Genomic DNA, 16,992 nt, shown 5'->3' with positions numbered 1-16,992 from the left:
AATAAGGGGATGGGCAAAATTCTACATTGAGTCAGGATTCAGCAAAAATATACTGGACATAAGGAATAACTGGATAGCTCACCCTGTTGCAGAAAGTTTTGAGGAGTACTGTGAAGTTCAACATCAGTTAACAACACTGTGCTTTTGCAAGAGAAAAACACTGTACTGAGAAATATAAACAGGGGTATCATTTATAGAGAGATGATGTAATTCTTCTGTTATTCTTAGCATTGGTAAGGTCTCAGCTGGAGTGTTTTGTCCAGTTTTGGGCATCATATTTCAAGAAAGATGTGTATCAGCTGAAGACTCCAGATGAGAGTAACTAACATTTTATGGAACATAGCACACAGGCAGGACTGAGCAATTTCAGGTTGTTTACCATAGAAAAGAGAATATTAAAGGTGTCACGGTAATTGCCTTCAAATCTTTAAAACACTACTGAAAAGAAGAAAGGAAAGTTATGTTCTCCAAGTTCACGGAGAACAGAAAATAAAATGGCAGGTTAAAATGCAGCAGGGAAGATTTAAGCTGGGAGTAGGACCAGCTTTGTCACTGTGAAGCACTACAACAGATTGCTCAGGGGAGTGGTAGCATCAGAGCACAGTGGGGCTGGCTGCTCCCTGAGGGGTGGGAAGCCAAGAGCCAGATGCCACAGCTGTGAGGGCAGAGACCTGCCAGCCAGGGCCCATCCCACTGCTCCCAGAGAGGGTCCAGGGCAGGCCAGGGGAGGCACCCTGAGCCCAAGACAACAGGCAAGTTCCTGATGATGAGGCAGGTCCAAGGTCCAGCCAAGGAGTCAGCTGGCAGACTGGGATCAGGAGAGCCCATGGACAAGCCAAGCAGGGCTGTGGTGGAGTCAGAGCCTGGCATTGTTATAGGACAACAGGTAATGTTTTTAAACTAAAAAAGGGGAGATTTGGGCTACACATGAGGAAGAAATTTTTTACAATGAGGGTGGTGAAGCACTGGCCCAGGTTGCCCAGAGAGGTGGTCGATGCCCCATCCCTGGACAGGGCTCTGAGCAACCTGATCTAGTTGAAGATGTCCCTACTCATTGCAGGGGGGGTGGGACTAGATGAGCTTTAAAGGTCCCCTTCAACAGAAACTGTTTTATGATTCTGTGATCCTACGTTACTGCTGCGGCAGGGACTGGTGGCCCCAGGCTGGGCTGAACCAAGGGTCCTGGGCCCAAGGGCAGGCAAGTGGGCTATTCCAGGGGGGCTGGTCAGGAACATTCAGGCCACTGATGCCCTCTGGGCTGCAGCAGGTCCAACACCACATAGAAAGACTGGAGGTCTCCAAGAGCAGGCTAGATGGGTACAGACATCTGTGACCCATGCCTTGGGGCAGAAGAAGAGACCCGATGACCTCTAGGCTTGCTGTCTTTATTTTGACATCTTAAGTCTGATGACATAGCTCTGACCTATTGTACATCTGCTGTGGCCCTTGGTGATGTTCCCTGAGACATCTGGCAGGGATGCCTTGGACAGAATGAAAAGATGTCACACCAGAGATCTAAAAGGTCCTGAATCAAATAGCAAGAAATATCTTCCCTGCTTCTGGGGCAAATATGTAAGGCATTGATAATTTACATCCATTGGCTTTTGATTTTATTATTATTCCAGTAATATTGCTACACTTACTACATTTTCAGTTTGGATTATCTGCTTTCACCTCTATGTCCATAAATATTCTATATGCTTAACATAAATAAAATGGATGGTGAATACTAATGTATTAGCTGTTTCTATACGGTAGAAAATCGATTATTTCTTCAGCTGTACTTCCTTTGGCCCTGAAGATTTATGGTTTTCATACTCAGACCACTTGCTGACCCAAGTCACAACACTGTTGCCAAAGAAAGAATACACATGAATTAATGTCCATAACAACATAACAAATTTAAAATTATAGTCAGGCCGCACTTTGGTAAGATTAACATCCTTCCAGATGTTACAGAAGTAATTATTTCCTGTACTCACACTGTTAATTTTAACCATATTTTTATAACTTGTAATCATTATGTGCTTCCGCTTTTTCTTCCCATTTTACTTATGGAGTGTTTTCAATAAAATCTTTCTTAACTATAGCCACCAAATATATGCTTTAGGCATCCAGTAAGTCTCTGATATCACTGATGCTCCCTACACATCTAGCCCCTAATCATCACAGCACACTTCAAGAAGAGAAGCCTGGGTCAAGCCCAGTTCAAGTGTTTTGGGTGTGATATTGGATTACAGAAAACTTTGTCTTCCTCTGAATGAAGGTGAAATAGTGTGCATTTGCCCACGATGCACTTTTCGTTTATGCTTATCTTCATGTGGAAAGGAGAGCTATAATGCATGTAGGTTGACTGGCTCACTTGTGGGAGGCACTGAATCTCCCAGAACACTTATTTGCAAGTGTAATGAATATAGGACATTTTACTGAAGAAACTGAGTGGCTAAAGTTTTTAGCCCTGGCATGTAAACTGGCTGGAGTTGTAAGTTTATTCATACTTTCATGTTGTCCTGGATGAATATGCTGTATGTTGTGATCTTGGCTTAATGTTTATGTTGAAAAAGGAGACCAACTAATCACATTTTAACCAGCCACTGTTTTCAAAGTCAGGAGAGAATCTTTTATAGGAAAAAGGGAATTACTTTAACTATATTCTTTCAGGGATCGATGGAGCAAGAATAATGATGGTAGGTTCTTTTCCAGCTTTTTCCTTTCCAGACAATTTGCAACAGATTAAGCATTGGAGCAAACAGCTGGAAGGACAGGGATAAAGGTTGTAAGCTTCATCTATCAATTTGCTAAAGCCATTTATGCAGGGCTATGCTGTAGCTGTAAGGGTAAACCCAAAAGAGTTCCTTTATTTGCAGCATCACTCAGCACACATGACTGATTTAATGTATCCTGGTTTTGTCTTGCTATTCCTTACTCACTCTGATTTTGCATAGTTAATGTGGGTGACTGGAGCAAACTTCCTGTGTCAAAGGAAACAGGTCAACATCTTTTCACCACTACCTAATAACCAGACAATCTCTGTCAAAGAAACCCAAGAATATGGGAGAAACTTAGTACATTAACACATGTTTTCAGTTACTGAGAAAACCAAAGGCCAGGTAGTGGTTTTGGATCTAGTGGCACTGGATAGTCAAATCATATGGGAAGCAGATCACAGTCTTCTTGCATAACGTCAAGAAACCGGAATGTAAAAGCCTGTCAGTGAATGCTGACAACCCAGCAAATGCTGTCACAGATTTCACTATGGATTCAGAAAAGTACCTAGATACTTCTCATAGCACTTAAATGGGTTGCTTCTTAAATTCTTTTAACCATTTAATAGAGAAAGGAAAATGCATTTGTGATTTTCTATTATTAGTGGAAGACAACCAGGTTACTGAGCTGCCATGACTACTTAGATGTATTGATGCGATTGATTCACTTGCAGATTTTAGGAAAGACCTCCCTTTCTCTCATCCCAAATACCAGTGCTGGGCAAGCATTTACATACTGAAGTCTACATATTTCCATAATTCACACCTGGGGCCATTTTGAGGATTCGCAGAGCACCAGTTACAGCACAGTTATATTGGTATAAGTGACTTTATTCTCTAGCTCAAAGCTTTAATTCAGATGATATTAGGCCATGGATGTGAGCAAGGCAGTAGATTACACTGAGGTAAGAGTGGACTTGAAGGAAAAAAGTGAAAGAAAAAAATTCTGAATCATAATAACAGAACCATCTAGCTTGGAAGGGTCCTTGTGAGGTCATCTGAATGATCTGGTACAGCTCAAATGGAAGTTAAAGCTTCAAGCAGAAATTTGTGGTTAAAGCTCTATTGTGTGTGTGCAATGGAAGTATACTATTTTAAAAGTCTCTCAGATATTATAACTTATCTATGGATCTGCTCCTAAACCAAAAACAGTACAAGATTTAACCTTGATGGGATAAACTTCATTGACCCTTGTCTTCAATACTGTCACCACTAGCACTAATTCCAAAACCTGCCTCACAGGAAATCTGGACAAATGCTCTAACTAGAGACAAATCTCTTTATTTGATGTTCTTCTCTTGGTTCATTTCTTTTTCTAATTTAGAATTAAAATTATAAGTGTTTTGAGAAATTCACCTGTTGTTACAGTTTGCTCTTCCCCTAAAGCCATTGGATTCTAGATTTTATTATACTTACGTACTGTGAAAATAGCCTATTTGTTTTTAAAGATCATTTTGATGTCATGGTATATTTTATATGTAGTAGAACAATAAATAGTCTCATGAAGTTTTAGCCCAAAATTACTATTTTTATACATACACTTTGACTAATAAAGTATTATTCCTGTCAGTAGAATTGTCTGAAAAGACAAGTATGGACAAAGATTCCATGAAATACCAGTGGAATTGTCCTAATGTTACTTAAACAAGGATGTGCATTGATTTATCTTAAGGAATTAGGGAATCGGGTTTTGGTTTAAATGCAGTTATTATTCTATGTTCACGTGGTGCCATCTTGTGGGAGTTAAAGCTCATGCACAAGTACCTTGTGCAGCATTATGTCATCAGCTTTCTGAAAAATCTGGGTTGTTACTCAAAATGCCATCAGCTCAGAAAGGACAAAACAACTTGAATCTCAGTGATGTTTCCTACAACACCCTTCTTCAATACCTTTATGATCTTGTCCTTGTGAGAACTTCTCAAGGTGAAGAGCATTTAATGTGCTTTACATAAGATGCTTCACTTAAATGTGGGCACACAGGCCAAAGCTAAGTTCTTTTTATTTTCCCACTATATTTACATATTTAGGGGAAATTCACAGCTTATACACCCATTAATTCCAAATACATCACAAAATCAAAATCTGGTGACAGGCCTTTTAAACCACAGAGATCATGGGTCTTCCATGCAGTGAGTCCTGTGGCAGCCTTCAATAAGTATGATTGAACTAAAGCATCTCTTTGACTGAAACATTGAAAATCGAGTATAACACTTTGCAGATTATTTTCAAACCTATTTTAAAGTTGGACCACAGTTTTAGGGTCCATAGCATCCAGCTTAAACTACACATTACATATCTCAGTTTCTGCTTCCTCAGTATTCTTATTGTGATCAAGACATCCCTTATCCTCTTTTCTGTTTGTTACACGTGGATTGGAGAATAGGTTGACAGACAAAAAAAGTTGTTCATTCTCTTTCTGTTAGCCAAGTTGTAGCTTTATTCCTTAACTGTAGATTTGTGGGGGTTTGGACACCTAACAAAACAGTCTTCAACAATAATCAGTTATCATTGATATCCTTGGCCTATTTGTCTCATAAAAAGCTCCTGATTTTGTAAAACACTCCCTTGTTAAGCCCACACAAGTTTTTGATTGTAACCCATTCAGAGGACAGCTTAATATTGGTTTGTGCTCGTGCTTGATCGTGCTTAGGTTTTACCTTTAGTGTCCCTGGGGACCTGCAGGACACGGGCTGCACAGGCAAGCAGAGCCCGTGAGGCAGTTTTATGAACAGACCCACACACACGTCCGAGTTCTCCTTCAGGGTGGCCGACCCACGTGCAAGGCCCGTTTTTCCATGTATTTTATGAGTGCACAGAGCCCCTGCTCTACAGTGCCTGCTCCTAAACGGTAAGACGCAGCTATGTGACGAGATTTTATTTTTTCTTATTAAACAGAAAGGCTGGTGCCAGGGTTGCTCGGCGAGGGGCGTCCGCGGAGCACTAACGAGAAACAACCACCCCTGACGGAACCAGAGGCTGCAACTGCTACCGGCCTCACAACCCACCTTAGCCCCGCCCATTACCCCTCTCTCCTCCGATTGGCTTCCCGATGCCATTCTCCACCAATCCCCAACCGCGCTTAGCAACGCCGCTCCTTCCCCTTCCCGCGCCAGCTGCCGCCGGCGCGCGGGGGCGGAGCAGGGGCTGTTAGCCCCGCCCCTCCCGTAACGGCCGTCCCGTCCGCCAGCCAAGCAGGCTCGGGATTGGTCGGCGCGGGGCGGAGCGGGACGGCCGGTGGGGCTGAGGCCATGGCCAAGGCGGGCGCTCCGCGGCCCTGCAAGGTGCGTGTGGGGGGCTCGGGGGTTCCTCTTGTCTGCAGTCGGGTCTCAGCCCTCTCTTTCGGTGCCTCATTAGACCCCTGATGTGCCTGGCGGAAGGAGAGTGTCCCCGCCGGGTGCGGAGCTGGGCGGTCCGCATAAGGATTCCTGGGGGGCAGTCGGGCCTTCTGGCCCTGAGCGCCTTTGCTTCCTGTGCTTGGCCCAGCAGCCCTTCCTCAGGGCCCAGCGGGTTTAGGTGTGTCGGTGAGGGGCGCTGCAGCAGTCTTTCCGTTAAACGGTTCTTCCACCTTGGTGTATCTGTGGTTTGAGCAGCAACTGTAGCTTTAAAAATCCCCACGGTTCAGGTGTGTATCTATATGGCTTGGCTGCAGTCTGGAAGCTATGTCTGTATGTCAGCCTTTGGCCGTATTGTTTAGTGAATTGCTGTATCTATGGAATGCTGTGGGAATTAATGAAGCTTCCTGCGCTAAAGGCATGTTTTGTGAAGTGAAAACTATAAGATTCAGGCCCTAATGGCAGCGCTGGGCCCCCCTCCTTGGTCTGAGAGCTGTAAATTAACTGATTTGCTTCAGCAAAAGTTATTGGATTTAGTGGGCAATGGTACTCTTCAATTATGTTGTGAAAGTACTTAATGAAAATCAAATTATATTTCTGTAATCAACAGGTACTGTCTTCTGGAAGGCTAACAGGAGCAGCTAAATTAACAAATGGAAGGAAACAGTAAGACCTTAATCATGAATACAATCTAAGATTGAGTGTATGTGTGAGAATTGGTGAACCTTATACTTATCATACCTTACAACTAGCCAAGAATTCTTTGTATATATCAGAAAGTGTTTTTAGTTAAAAGGCAGTATGGCCAAGTTCTAAGCAGCCTGTGAGCAGACAGGCACAAACTTAACAGAAATTTTGACTGCAGAAATACAGGATTGATTTTGTGTGTTTTATTAATAAAAGATTGAGGTTTTTTAGTTACTAGCCATACATAAGACTGTTGAGTAAAGACTGGACTCTCCTTTGATATAAGCTGATAATATCTGCTAAACATGTTAGTTGCAGCAATGCAAAGTTTTCAGAAAAAGAAAAATATTTTGTTTCTTGATGAAGTTAACTTTAGTTTGTTATTATTGAACAAAAGTATTTTTTTGTTTTTGTTGCATATTAAGGAAGTAGTGTGAATGGTGAACTTGACTTTTTCAGGTTTAGCTTAAGAAAAGGTTGTCATTCTGATGTGGAGTCTGGGTACTCTCTCTATTCTGCTGACTCTGATGATCAGGTAATTACATTATTTTTTAATACAGTCATCACTGTTATCTAAGGAGAAGAGAAATTGGAATATCTTGAATAATAGAACAAAACCAGCTTAATTTAGATACTGCTGCATCTGGACTAGAAATAGCAAAGCTAGCAAGAGTGTCTGTACTGCATCTTGCAGATACATGCAAGTTGGCTTTGTGTGCCTTGAGTTTGGCAAATCTCATGAAGGCACAGAATATATTTTGCAAATGCTGCTATACTGTTCATGGACAAGGTCTGGCCCTGGCAGAAGTATAGCCATATTTGTTAGGTTTTGTGTCAAAAAGAGTGAGTTATTTGGAGTTAGTGCTGCAGCGCTGTTTTCTGTGTAGTGCTGAGTCAATTATCTTCGAAGTAGAAACAGGCTGTAGATGATAGCTTAACTGTACATGGAAATAAAAATAAAAACCATACACTTGCAATTACCAAACAAAATCTGGCAAATAGACAAGTGTGCAGGAACCCAATTTAGGTGTTTTGCAAACTTCTATGTAATTGCAAAGTAAAACATTGAAAATGACATGTTTTTGCTGGTTATCAGTTGTTCTTTTTTCAGGTGGCAGAGTGGGGAACACTCTCCTCTAAAATAATACCTTGGTTTACTAAAAGAACCCCAGTATTTTCTGACCGCAGTATTTTTTGTGCAGGTTGATACTCTTCATAATGGACTTGACCGTTGTGCAGCTTTACTGAAGAATATCTTACAAAATGAGGCTACAGGTTGTACCTATTGAAAATTCAAGTTAGATTTTTAGTTTTTGTAGGACTGTTTTGATTTGTTTTGTTGACTGGTTTTTCTTTTGACTAATACTAGGAAGGGAGACTGCCTGTAAACAACCTGGGAAAACAACTTCTCTTAAAATTGCTTCCAAGCCTTTGCTGACCAAAGGAAATACTTTAAAGAAGAAAGGGTTGAAAAAAAACATTACTCCTGCCCACGTCCAAAGAGAAATTGGTAAGTGGGCTTTCTTGGGCTTGCTTTTTTCTAAAACAACATTGATAGACTCCGCAACTCATTGAGGAGGTATAACAAGGTTTCAGATATTTGTTCTAGGTTGCTAGAAGTTGAACCAGGACTGGATCCACAGAACGATGTAGTCATTTCTCATTGCCTTTTAGAAACCTTAAGTGTTTACTGAACAGTTACTAAAGTTCACAAAAGTTTGAGCTTTATGTGCAAAGAAGGAAGTTGAGTGTGTTTACAAGTGTGTTTACATCAAGTTTAACTGCTAGGAAGCGTAGAGGAGAATGATATTATGATGTTATAAAACTCATGTAGCAGAATGCCTGTTTTGTGAGTTGTAGAACGTGAGCACATTGCTGGTATCTTTTCAGCACTGTAAAAATATGAAGTTTTAATTATACCCAACATAAAAAAAATTAGGTTTGGTGAGTGCTCTAGTATGGGTTTTTCCGAATGGTGTAAAAGCTTAAGAAGCAGCTAAGCAGAGATTTTATTAATTGTGTTTTAAAACTGGCCTTCTGTCAAATTTAATCTCTGTGCTTCCTTCATGGACAAGTGTCTGTCCAACTGGGTTGGGTTCCTCTGTCTGGAAGAAAAAGGTAATGGATTGATTTTTCTGGTGAGTAAAAATCTGACTGAAATCTTAGGCTGTAGGATCTTTTCGATTTCTTTTTGAAATGATCTTTTCATTTTCGTTTTCAAAGTAATCTGCCAGAGTCTGCCTGACAGCATAATGAGTTTGTGCAGACTGAGAAGACAGGCAGCTTCAGCTGGGCTTTTTGTTCATTCTTTCTTTTTTTCTCTATAGTGCCAATTTCAAATAGAAAACTTGCCTCATCCACTGCACCTTCTGCTGAGAAAGAACTTTCCAGTGCAGTGCAGAATCAGATGGTTCAACGAATTGATGTGCCTTGCACTCAGCACTCTCCTGTGATGCATCAGAAACTGTGTGAGCATGTGCAAACCCAGATGGCTCTGATAACTTGCCAACCACCACAGGACAGGAATGAAATTCCTACTGTAACTCCTTTTTCTACCTCAAATCATGGTTAGTGGAACTACTAATGCAGAGCCTGCTATTTTACAGTGTGAGTTTTGCCTGAAATTAACCTAATATATGAGTGTTGCCTTTTTTTTTTTTTTTCAGGATGTCAGAATGTTACAGCTTGTAATTATCAATTGCCCATCTCCACACCAGCTCTGTCCCTGCAGCAGTCAGCTAATCCCGTATCTACTCAGTCAGTAAGTAAAAGTTTGATTCTGACTATTAATAAATGTTTTAAATTAGAACTGTTTATTTATTTATACATTTGTTAAAGTGTAGGGGCTTTCTTGGGTTTATGTAAATTTCCTTAAAGGAAAAAAATTTGCGTATTTCAACTTAGAGTGATGAACAGAATAAATAATGAGACAAAATACTGCTATTTAAAATATATTTTATTTAGACATCAGAAAACTAAATTAGAGGCATTTCAACTGGCTGCTTGTTTCTGCGTGGTGAATTCTGTAACGAACGGCGAACATGGAACGTGCAGGAAATTATTCATTACTGTTAATAATTCCATTCTCAGTAATGCTCATTAGGATTATTAACCAAGTCCTGATAAAAGAAATCATGGCTCATATGTAGCTTTTCCCTGCCAATGATCAAATTATTTCTTGAGACACTGTGTATTATCTTCGAGCCACATTTTAAAATACTTGTGTATTTCAAGGTATAGAATAGAGCTAATGGAGGGTACCAATTGCCACCTTGGGAAATGTGGTAAAGGGCTTTCACCTTGAAACTAAGGCTGTAGACTTACCTTCCATCTGCAGACAGTCCATGTATAGTTAGTGTTGTCCTTGGATTTTAAGAAATTAATCTGCTTAAAATATTGAAAGGTAACAGTGTTGTCTATTTTTTTTTTGGTCTTCCCTGTACTGGTTTGATTCAAGGAATGAATGTTCATAAAGAAAAAAAAAATCCAAAACACTGCTGAGGTTTTTTCTTTACAGAACAGCTGAAAAAGAACTGTGCTTTAATGTGGCCAATAATATGTAAGATAAAGGTAATCTAAACCAGATTTACATTTTGATGACTCCTTAACATACTGGAAAATTGTGCAATTAATGAGTTGTAGTTGCTTTTATAATTTGCAAAGAATGATCAAGACTACTTGATCATTGAGTTAGACGAGGGGCTTTTTAAGATTAAAAAAAATCTTGTTAACTTTTTATTAATATTCTTTACGCAGGATGTTCCTGTAGACAGTGGCAATGAACATGTGGTTTGCCCAGTAGTTTCTGCTGCTCCTGCTACTGCTGCACAAATACAGCCTGCCACTGCTCTTCCTGGTGCAATCCCTTGTATAGCATCGGGTGCATTGAGTAACTCTGCAGTGCCTATGTTCATCCCATCATCTTCTGGCAGTGAGATGACCCCAAACCATGAGCACCTGATAAAAGAAGCAGATTTGATAAGATGTATACAAGCTCACCTGGCCCTGTTACAGTCACATGAAATGATGAACGGCAGGGCTGATCAGAAGCACTGTCATCATTGTCCAGCAAAACACAATGATTCAAGTAACAAGGAGGAGGATTCTGCTGAAGAACACAGTGAGGACACTGTCAGTGAGGAAGATGAACTGAATGGACTTGACATAGACCCAGTGAAAGATACAAACTGTAAGACAAGTTTTGTGAGGAAAGTTATAAAATCTAGAAAAGAAAGTCCTGAAGAAGCAGCCCAGAAAGTTACGACTGTAAAATATCTTCTGGGAGAGCTCAGAGCACTCATAACAGATCAAGGTGAGGACATTTTCATTGGACAGTGGAGCACTTACATACAAATAACACAAGAACTGTGTTAAGTGCTTGAGCACTTCTGTTTCTTGGAGCTGCGTGTGTCAGATGATAAGGTGACATCTGAGAGTGGTTTTCCACAACTTTAATAGCTTCATATTTTGTTCTGGATAAGTATTAAATTATATTTTGGAGTATTTTAACATTACAGTAACAGCCAGAATAAAGTTGATTTCATATTATTTCATATACAATGTTTTCCCCTGAGAAGGGGACCAGTGTAGACAGTTTGTAAAAGCAATGCCGCCAAGATCAGTCAAGAGATGATGGGTTGTGATTTATCAAGAACCCAAAGCAAAGTTTTCATAGTCAATCTTAAAATTTTTAAATAAATAAATATAGCTAGAATAAATGAGGTTTTATTAAAAAAAGTAGAGGATACTATTAGATCACTTTGTAGATTAATTAATTGCATATAAAATATTGCTGTCTTATTACAGGTTTATGTGTTTATGGGGTCTTTTTTTCCCCTCACATCTTGCAGATGACTCAGAAATGTTAAGGTTGATGAGTGAAATAGAAGACTGTGTATCATTGCTCCCAGCTGTAGTGGGAAGTATGAACATACAAACTGAAATAGCACTGGCATTACAGCCTCTCAGAAGTGAAAATGCCCAGCTGCGTAGGTTGGTACCTCGTCTGTGATTCTGTATTTACTGCACACGTGCCTAAAGCATCTTTAACTGGTCTGCTCTAAATCTAACTTTATCATTATTATTGTGTCAGTGTTACGACCCTTTCATTCTTGTTTGTGCGGTATTTATATATAAGAAAGGTGTGTTGCTAAGACTATACAGTTTAAATAACAGATAGCATGACTTCAGTTAATACTGATGTTTTAGTAGCATCAGTTACATCATGATTGGGCCTTTATCTAGGTGGGATTGATGTATCTTTCTTTCTGAAAACTGCAGTATCAACATAGTTAGCCTGCTTATATTCTTCTTATAGTGTATTCTGAAATGCAGAAATGGTTCTTATTTCGGAGGAGCTCTCGTATACATAACTGGGTAGCGCTTTACTTCAGAAGAGAGGGAAGGATTTCTCCCAGAATTTGCAAAGGGTCTCTTGTGTTGAGGAAATATAGGCATGTAAGAAAAATGCATTAATAAAACGTTTTATATTTCTGAAACATTCTGTGACATTTACATAGGTAAGAAGTTGCTACTGAGAATTAATGTAAAATGCAGTGGTTTTGAACTTATTCTGGACTTCCTGAATTTGTGCTTTTTCACAATTCACATTTAGGAGACTGAGAATATTAAACCAGCAACTCGGGGAACGAGAAAGAAGTGAGAAGGCATCTGGACAGAACTGCAACTATGAATGTAAAGTACTAATAGAGAATTACACTTGTTTGGGGGCATTTTTCTTAAAGCTTTATTTAAATAAATACAGACATATAAAGATACAGATATATAAATAAAACCAGGACATATTGTGGCCTTTAGTGGCAACCGAACTAAGTGTTGTGAGACTAATCATGCGACTGGATTTGCATGGATTGTTGTACCTGTTTAGACTTCACATAGTGAGACTCAGCTTTTCAGCCACCAAGATTATTTATCCTTATGTGCATCTTAAAACGAAGATGACATATTAGATAATTAAGAAAACAGCTTGAGTTTTATCTTGCTGCCTCAAAATCCCCTTCCATCTGTAAGCAAAATTCATAATACCAAGATTTTCTAAAAACTTATTTTGATTTAGAAATTTTAACTGTACTACACAAAACACTGAAACTTTTTATGATTTGCTTTTGGTAGTAGTTTCTTTGCAATCCTTGAATATGATGCTCCAGAGTCAATTGAAGGAATCACTGAAAGGCCTTGAGTCACTGCAGGCTAAAAACGAAGAACTACTTAAAATAATAGAAAATCAGAAAGAAGAAAATAAGCATCTTGCAAAAAGTATTCAAGATAAAGAAGAAGAGTTGCTTGAAAACAAACAGCATTATGACATTCATTCCACCAAGCTCAAGATTGGTATGTGTTTTGAATTTTATTCTTCATTTAGTGTTTTAAAACTTAAATAAGTAGGTAAATTCTTTTTGGTGTTTTAGAAGTGGAAGAGGCATTAGCACATGTGAAGAGCCTTCAGTTTAAGCTGGAAGCTTCAGAGAAAGAAAATAAGATTTTGGGCATAACTTTACGTCAGCGTGATGCAGAAGTTAACAGACTGCGTGAATTAACCAGGTACTCTTTGCTAAGTTCTTTTTTTGTCTCTTGACATCGCTTTTTTTTATTTTTTTCCTTCATACTTTGAATTACTGTAGTCTTAGCCTACATGACTTCCTATCACCAACATACTAAAACTTCTCTTTGTAGTTTCTTTTACAATATTGGTGCTATCGTTTAATTAAAGGAGCTGTCATGCTCCATGAGTTATGTTCTGTTGTAAAGTAAAATGCCGTTAGTATCTGCTGTAACTTCTGTGACGTTTGAATAGCAGACGTGCTGATAAGGAACTCCATAGGAAGTGCATGGACCTGAAAACCTACTGATATTTCCCTCGAAGCCATAGAATTTGGAAGCTAACTCTTAACCTGAATTAAGGAGGGATTTCCTCCCTCCCTCGCTCCCTTCCTCCCAGAAGTTGGTCTGTTTTGAGAAGAACTTGCAAGGTGTCTTCATGGCCCACAGCAAGCTCTTCCTGTTGGAGTGAGCAGCCCTTTCTCCAATTGTACACACATATGAAGTAGATTATGCCTAGATATTAGTTATGGGTAAATGTGGGAGTTCTTGGGTCACTGAATGAATGTGGCGTTACTCACAATTTTTTAAAATTACTACTGTGAAGTAGTATGTACATAAATTTGTTTGGATGCGATGTGCACAGGAAGTTAAACTGTCTTGTCGTGTTTATAGTTGATACTAATTGGAATGTCAGAATATTTTTAATTAACACTTCAGATTCTTTAAGAGACATTTAGACACATTACTTCTATGACTACTATACTGACCACCAGATGGTAGTATAATTATGTCTTATTACATATGTATGTGCTATATACATGAGCATTTAAGCCTTCATTTCTTTTGATGTGCAAAGCAGAAAATTGAAAGAATTGTTTATTATATTGTTTTATTTAGATGCAATGAGAAGAATAATTCAGAAAAAAATTCTCACTTGTTTTGGTAACTGTTTCTATATGTTTTGTAACAGTTCCTTGACATCAGTTTTTCATTTTGTAATACTTGAAGCAGGTAAATCAGGAGTAATCTCAAGAGCTTCATTGGGTTATGCTGTTCTAGTTACCTTATAGGCACATTAAGCTGAGCTGAAGAAATAAATTCAGGAAACTTGGAATTGGTTCACATTTATACTACATTTTATGATAACATGTAGAAAGAGTATTATGAGTTTGCTGCAGTTTGATACATCTTATGTTTAACTATTTTTTCAGTGACTATTTTTGAATCTGATTAATTGATCTAATCTTAACAGAACCTTGCAGGGCAGTATGGCCAAGCTTCTGTCTGACCTCACAGTAGACAACGTTAGACCGAAACCTGAAAAAGGTCTCTCAAAGTCTCTTTTGGAAGACCATGTAAAGCAGATGCAACCTGATCCATTTCCTGGCAGTACTTCAGTAATGACTTACCTTAAAAAATTAGAAGTGGATCCTATTTTGACAGATACAGAACTTCAGTTCTCAAATAAAAGCGGAGAATTAGAACTGCGAAATCTAGTCTATGAAAAGTTTGCCGCCGGAGAAAATAAAATAAACAGTACTTTCTCAGAAGAAGGAGTGTCAGCTCCCAGAATCCTGCAGACCTCACTGAAGCAACATGCAGAAACAGTTAGTGATTCTGGGACTTTACTAGATGACCAAAACAAGGTGGATGAGACTGTTTATATTCCATTGACTAGCAGTGCCTCTAAAAAACAGCAGCCGATCTCTGAAAGAACTGGTGTGCTACCCCAAAGTAAGGGGGCTTGTAAGATATTGGACTACCAGTGTGAGCTCTCAAGCTCTGTGCAGCAGAATGGATATGAGCCATCAAAGGATCCGACTATTCTGGATAAATTAAGTGCTGGGTACAGTGTAAAAAAGACTATGGAAAACACGCTTGAAGTTATGGGGAATAAAGTGAAGCCAGAAGGAGACAAAGTCCAAATGAGGCCAAAAGGCATTCCAGGTGGAGCTGCAAAAGACTTCACAGACAAACCAGACCAACCTCAGCCTGATACATACCCTTGTGTATCGCTGCTATATCCGAAAGAGACTTTACAGAAAAAAGGCAGTGAAATACCTGATTTTGGTTCCTTTGCATTTGATGATATATCAGGGAAGTCTGAGTGGAGTGCATCTTCTTTCTCGACATTTACTTCTCGAGATGAAGAGGACTTCAAGAATAGCTTAGCAGCCTTGGATGCCAACATTGCTAGGTTACAAAGAACTCTGCAAAATAGCATTATGAAACAATGAGTGTAAAGGAACAAAATGAGTGCACTTGTTTTGATAATTTACATTTTCCTGAATTGTATTAATAAGTGTGGTACAGATATGAATATTTGGGGGTTTCTGTATGGAATGACTTGTTCCTAGCTGTTTAAATTATGGATACAATTTGTTCCTCATTAAGTTATGGTGCTGCTTCTCTTGATGTGTACAACTTGAAATAACTGCTATATATGCCTTTTTTAAAAAAATATATGTTTTTTTAAATTATGACTTAGGTTTCTACTCTTTAATTGCAGTTAGTTCTTGGAACATCACTGGGTAACTGTTTAAGAAACCGCTGTGCTCTTAGCAATACAGTTTTTTCTATTAAATGATAAAGGCCACTTGCATGTTTTTTCTGCGTGCTTTTTCGAAATATCAAGAACAGGATTGAGAGAATGCATTTCAAGTCAGTTACAGAGGTGATAAAGAGGAATTTTTATTTCATTTTAATTTGACTTATAAAATTGGCTGCATAGTGATTTTCCTTGTTTGTGACCATGTGTTTCAAGAAACTTACTTCGTGTTCTGGTTCACCATGAACGTGTGGAAGGAGTAGTGTCAACATCAAGGAAACAGGCGGGCAGGACTTCTTATTCAGCTGCATTGCTTCTTAGTCCAAGTTGGCTTTAATCAAGAAGTGGGAATTTCACTGGTAAAAGTGGAGCTGCCTTGAATGTAAAAAGTATTCTGGTTTGACTGGGTGTATATCTTAAAGTTGTTTTTTGGGTTTTTTTTTTTTAAGAGGAATTTTGGTGCAGAAGGCTAAATTAAACATTCTTGTTTACTACTGTTTTTTCTTCCTCAAAGAATAGTTGCAAGGTACCGTGTATGGGCAAGAGGTTCCACAGGTAGAGGCCAGGGGAGAGCTAAGAGCAGCTCTGCAGGAATGCTGAGAGTCAGGATCATGCTGTTAAATAAAATGCAGCTATCTTATGGGATTCACAGTATATGGTAGATCCTATGAAATACATGAAGTAATCCTTTTTTTTCTTGTCACTGGTAAAACTCAATTTAAAATTGACCATTGTCCTTGAAGAAATAAGGACAGTTTACATGAGGGCAAGTAAAGATCCATCAAAGTTCTGTTCTCTTCTAAAATTCTGTTTTAGGTCATACTTCACAGAATCAACTGGGTTGTAAAAGACCTCAGAGATCATGCTTGATTTTATCTAAAGTAAAAAAGGATATAGTACCAGTGGATAAACACAGAACAGCCTAATGCTGAGAAACAGTCAGTAACAGACTTCAGCTGACACAAAGGAGACAAATTAGGCATTAGTGAAAGCTGGCAAACCGGTACAGTTAGTGGAGCACCAGAATATAAAGTGTGAGGAAGTCATGGAAATTCTACAGTTGTTGAGGTGTCAAACATCTATTGGGCATAAATAGAGG

At 39.0% G+C, this 16,992-nt stretch overlaps 1 protein-coding gene across 2 annotated transcripts; it reads left to right on the top strand.

Annotated features, from left to right (window-relative positions):
* The first annotated feature begins 5,948 nt into the window (after positions 1-5,948).
* CCDC14 (coiled-coil domain containing 14) lies at positions 5,949-15,941 on the top strand. Of its 2 annotated transcripts, XM_082055687.1 has the most exons (13): positions 5,949-6,046; positions 6,708-6,763; positions 7,244-7,319; positions 7,987-8,059; positions 8,154-8,294; positions 9,112-9,351; positions 9,451-9,545; positions 10,541-11,096; positions 11,635-11,776; positions 12,399-12,478; positions 12,917-13,135; positions 13,213-13,345; positions 14,598-15,941. In XM_082055687.1, exons 1-13 carry the CDS (start codon positions 6,014-6,016, stop codon positions 15,580-15,582), a joined length of 2,829 nt encoding a protein of 942 aa, XP_081911813.1. In that variant the 5' UTR covers positions 5,949-6,013; the 3' UTR covers positions 15,583-15,941. The 2 variants fall into 2 exon arrangements, with proteins under 2 accessions (XP_081911813.1, XP_081911814.1); XM_082055688.1 differs by lacking the exons at positions 5,949-6,046; positions 7,244-7,319.
* The last annotated feature ends 1,051 nt before the right edge of the window (positions 15,942-16,992 follow it).

This window comes from Streptopelia decaocto (assembly GCF_964273445.1).
Source record: "Streptopelia decaocto genome assembly, chromosome: 6".
In the NCBI taxonomy this organism is placed as follows: Eukaryota; Metazoa; Chordata; class Aves; order Columbiformes; family Columbidae; genus Streptopelia; species Streptopelia decaocto.
Note: the sequence above shows the minus strand (reverse complement) of the source record. Positions and strands in the feature narration are given on the sequence as shown.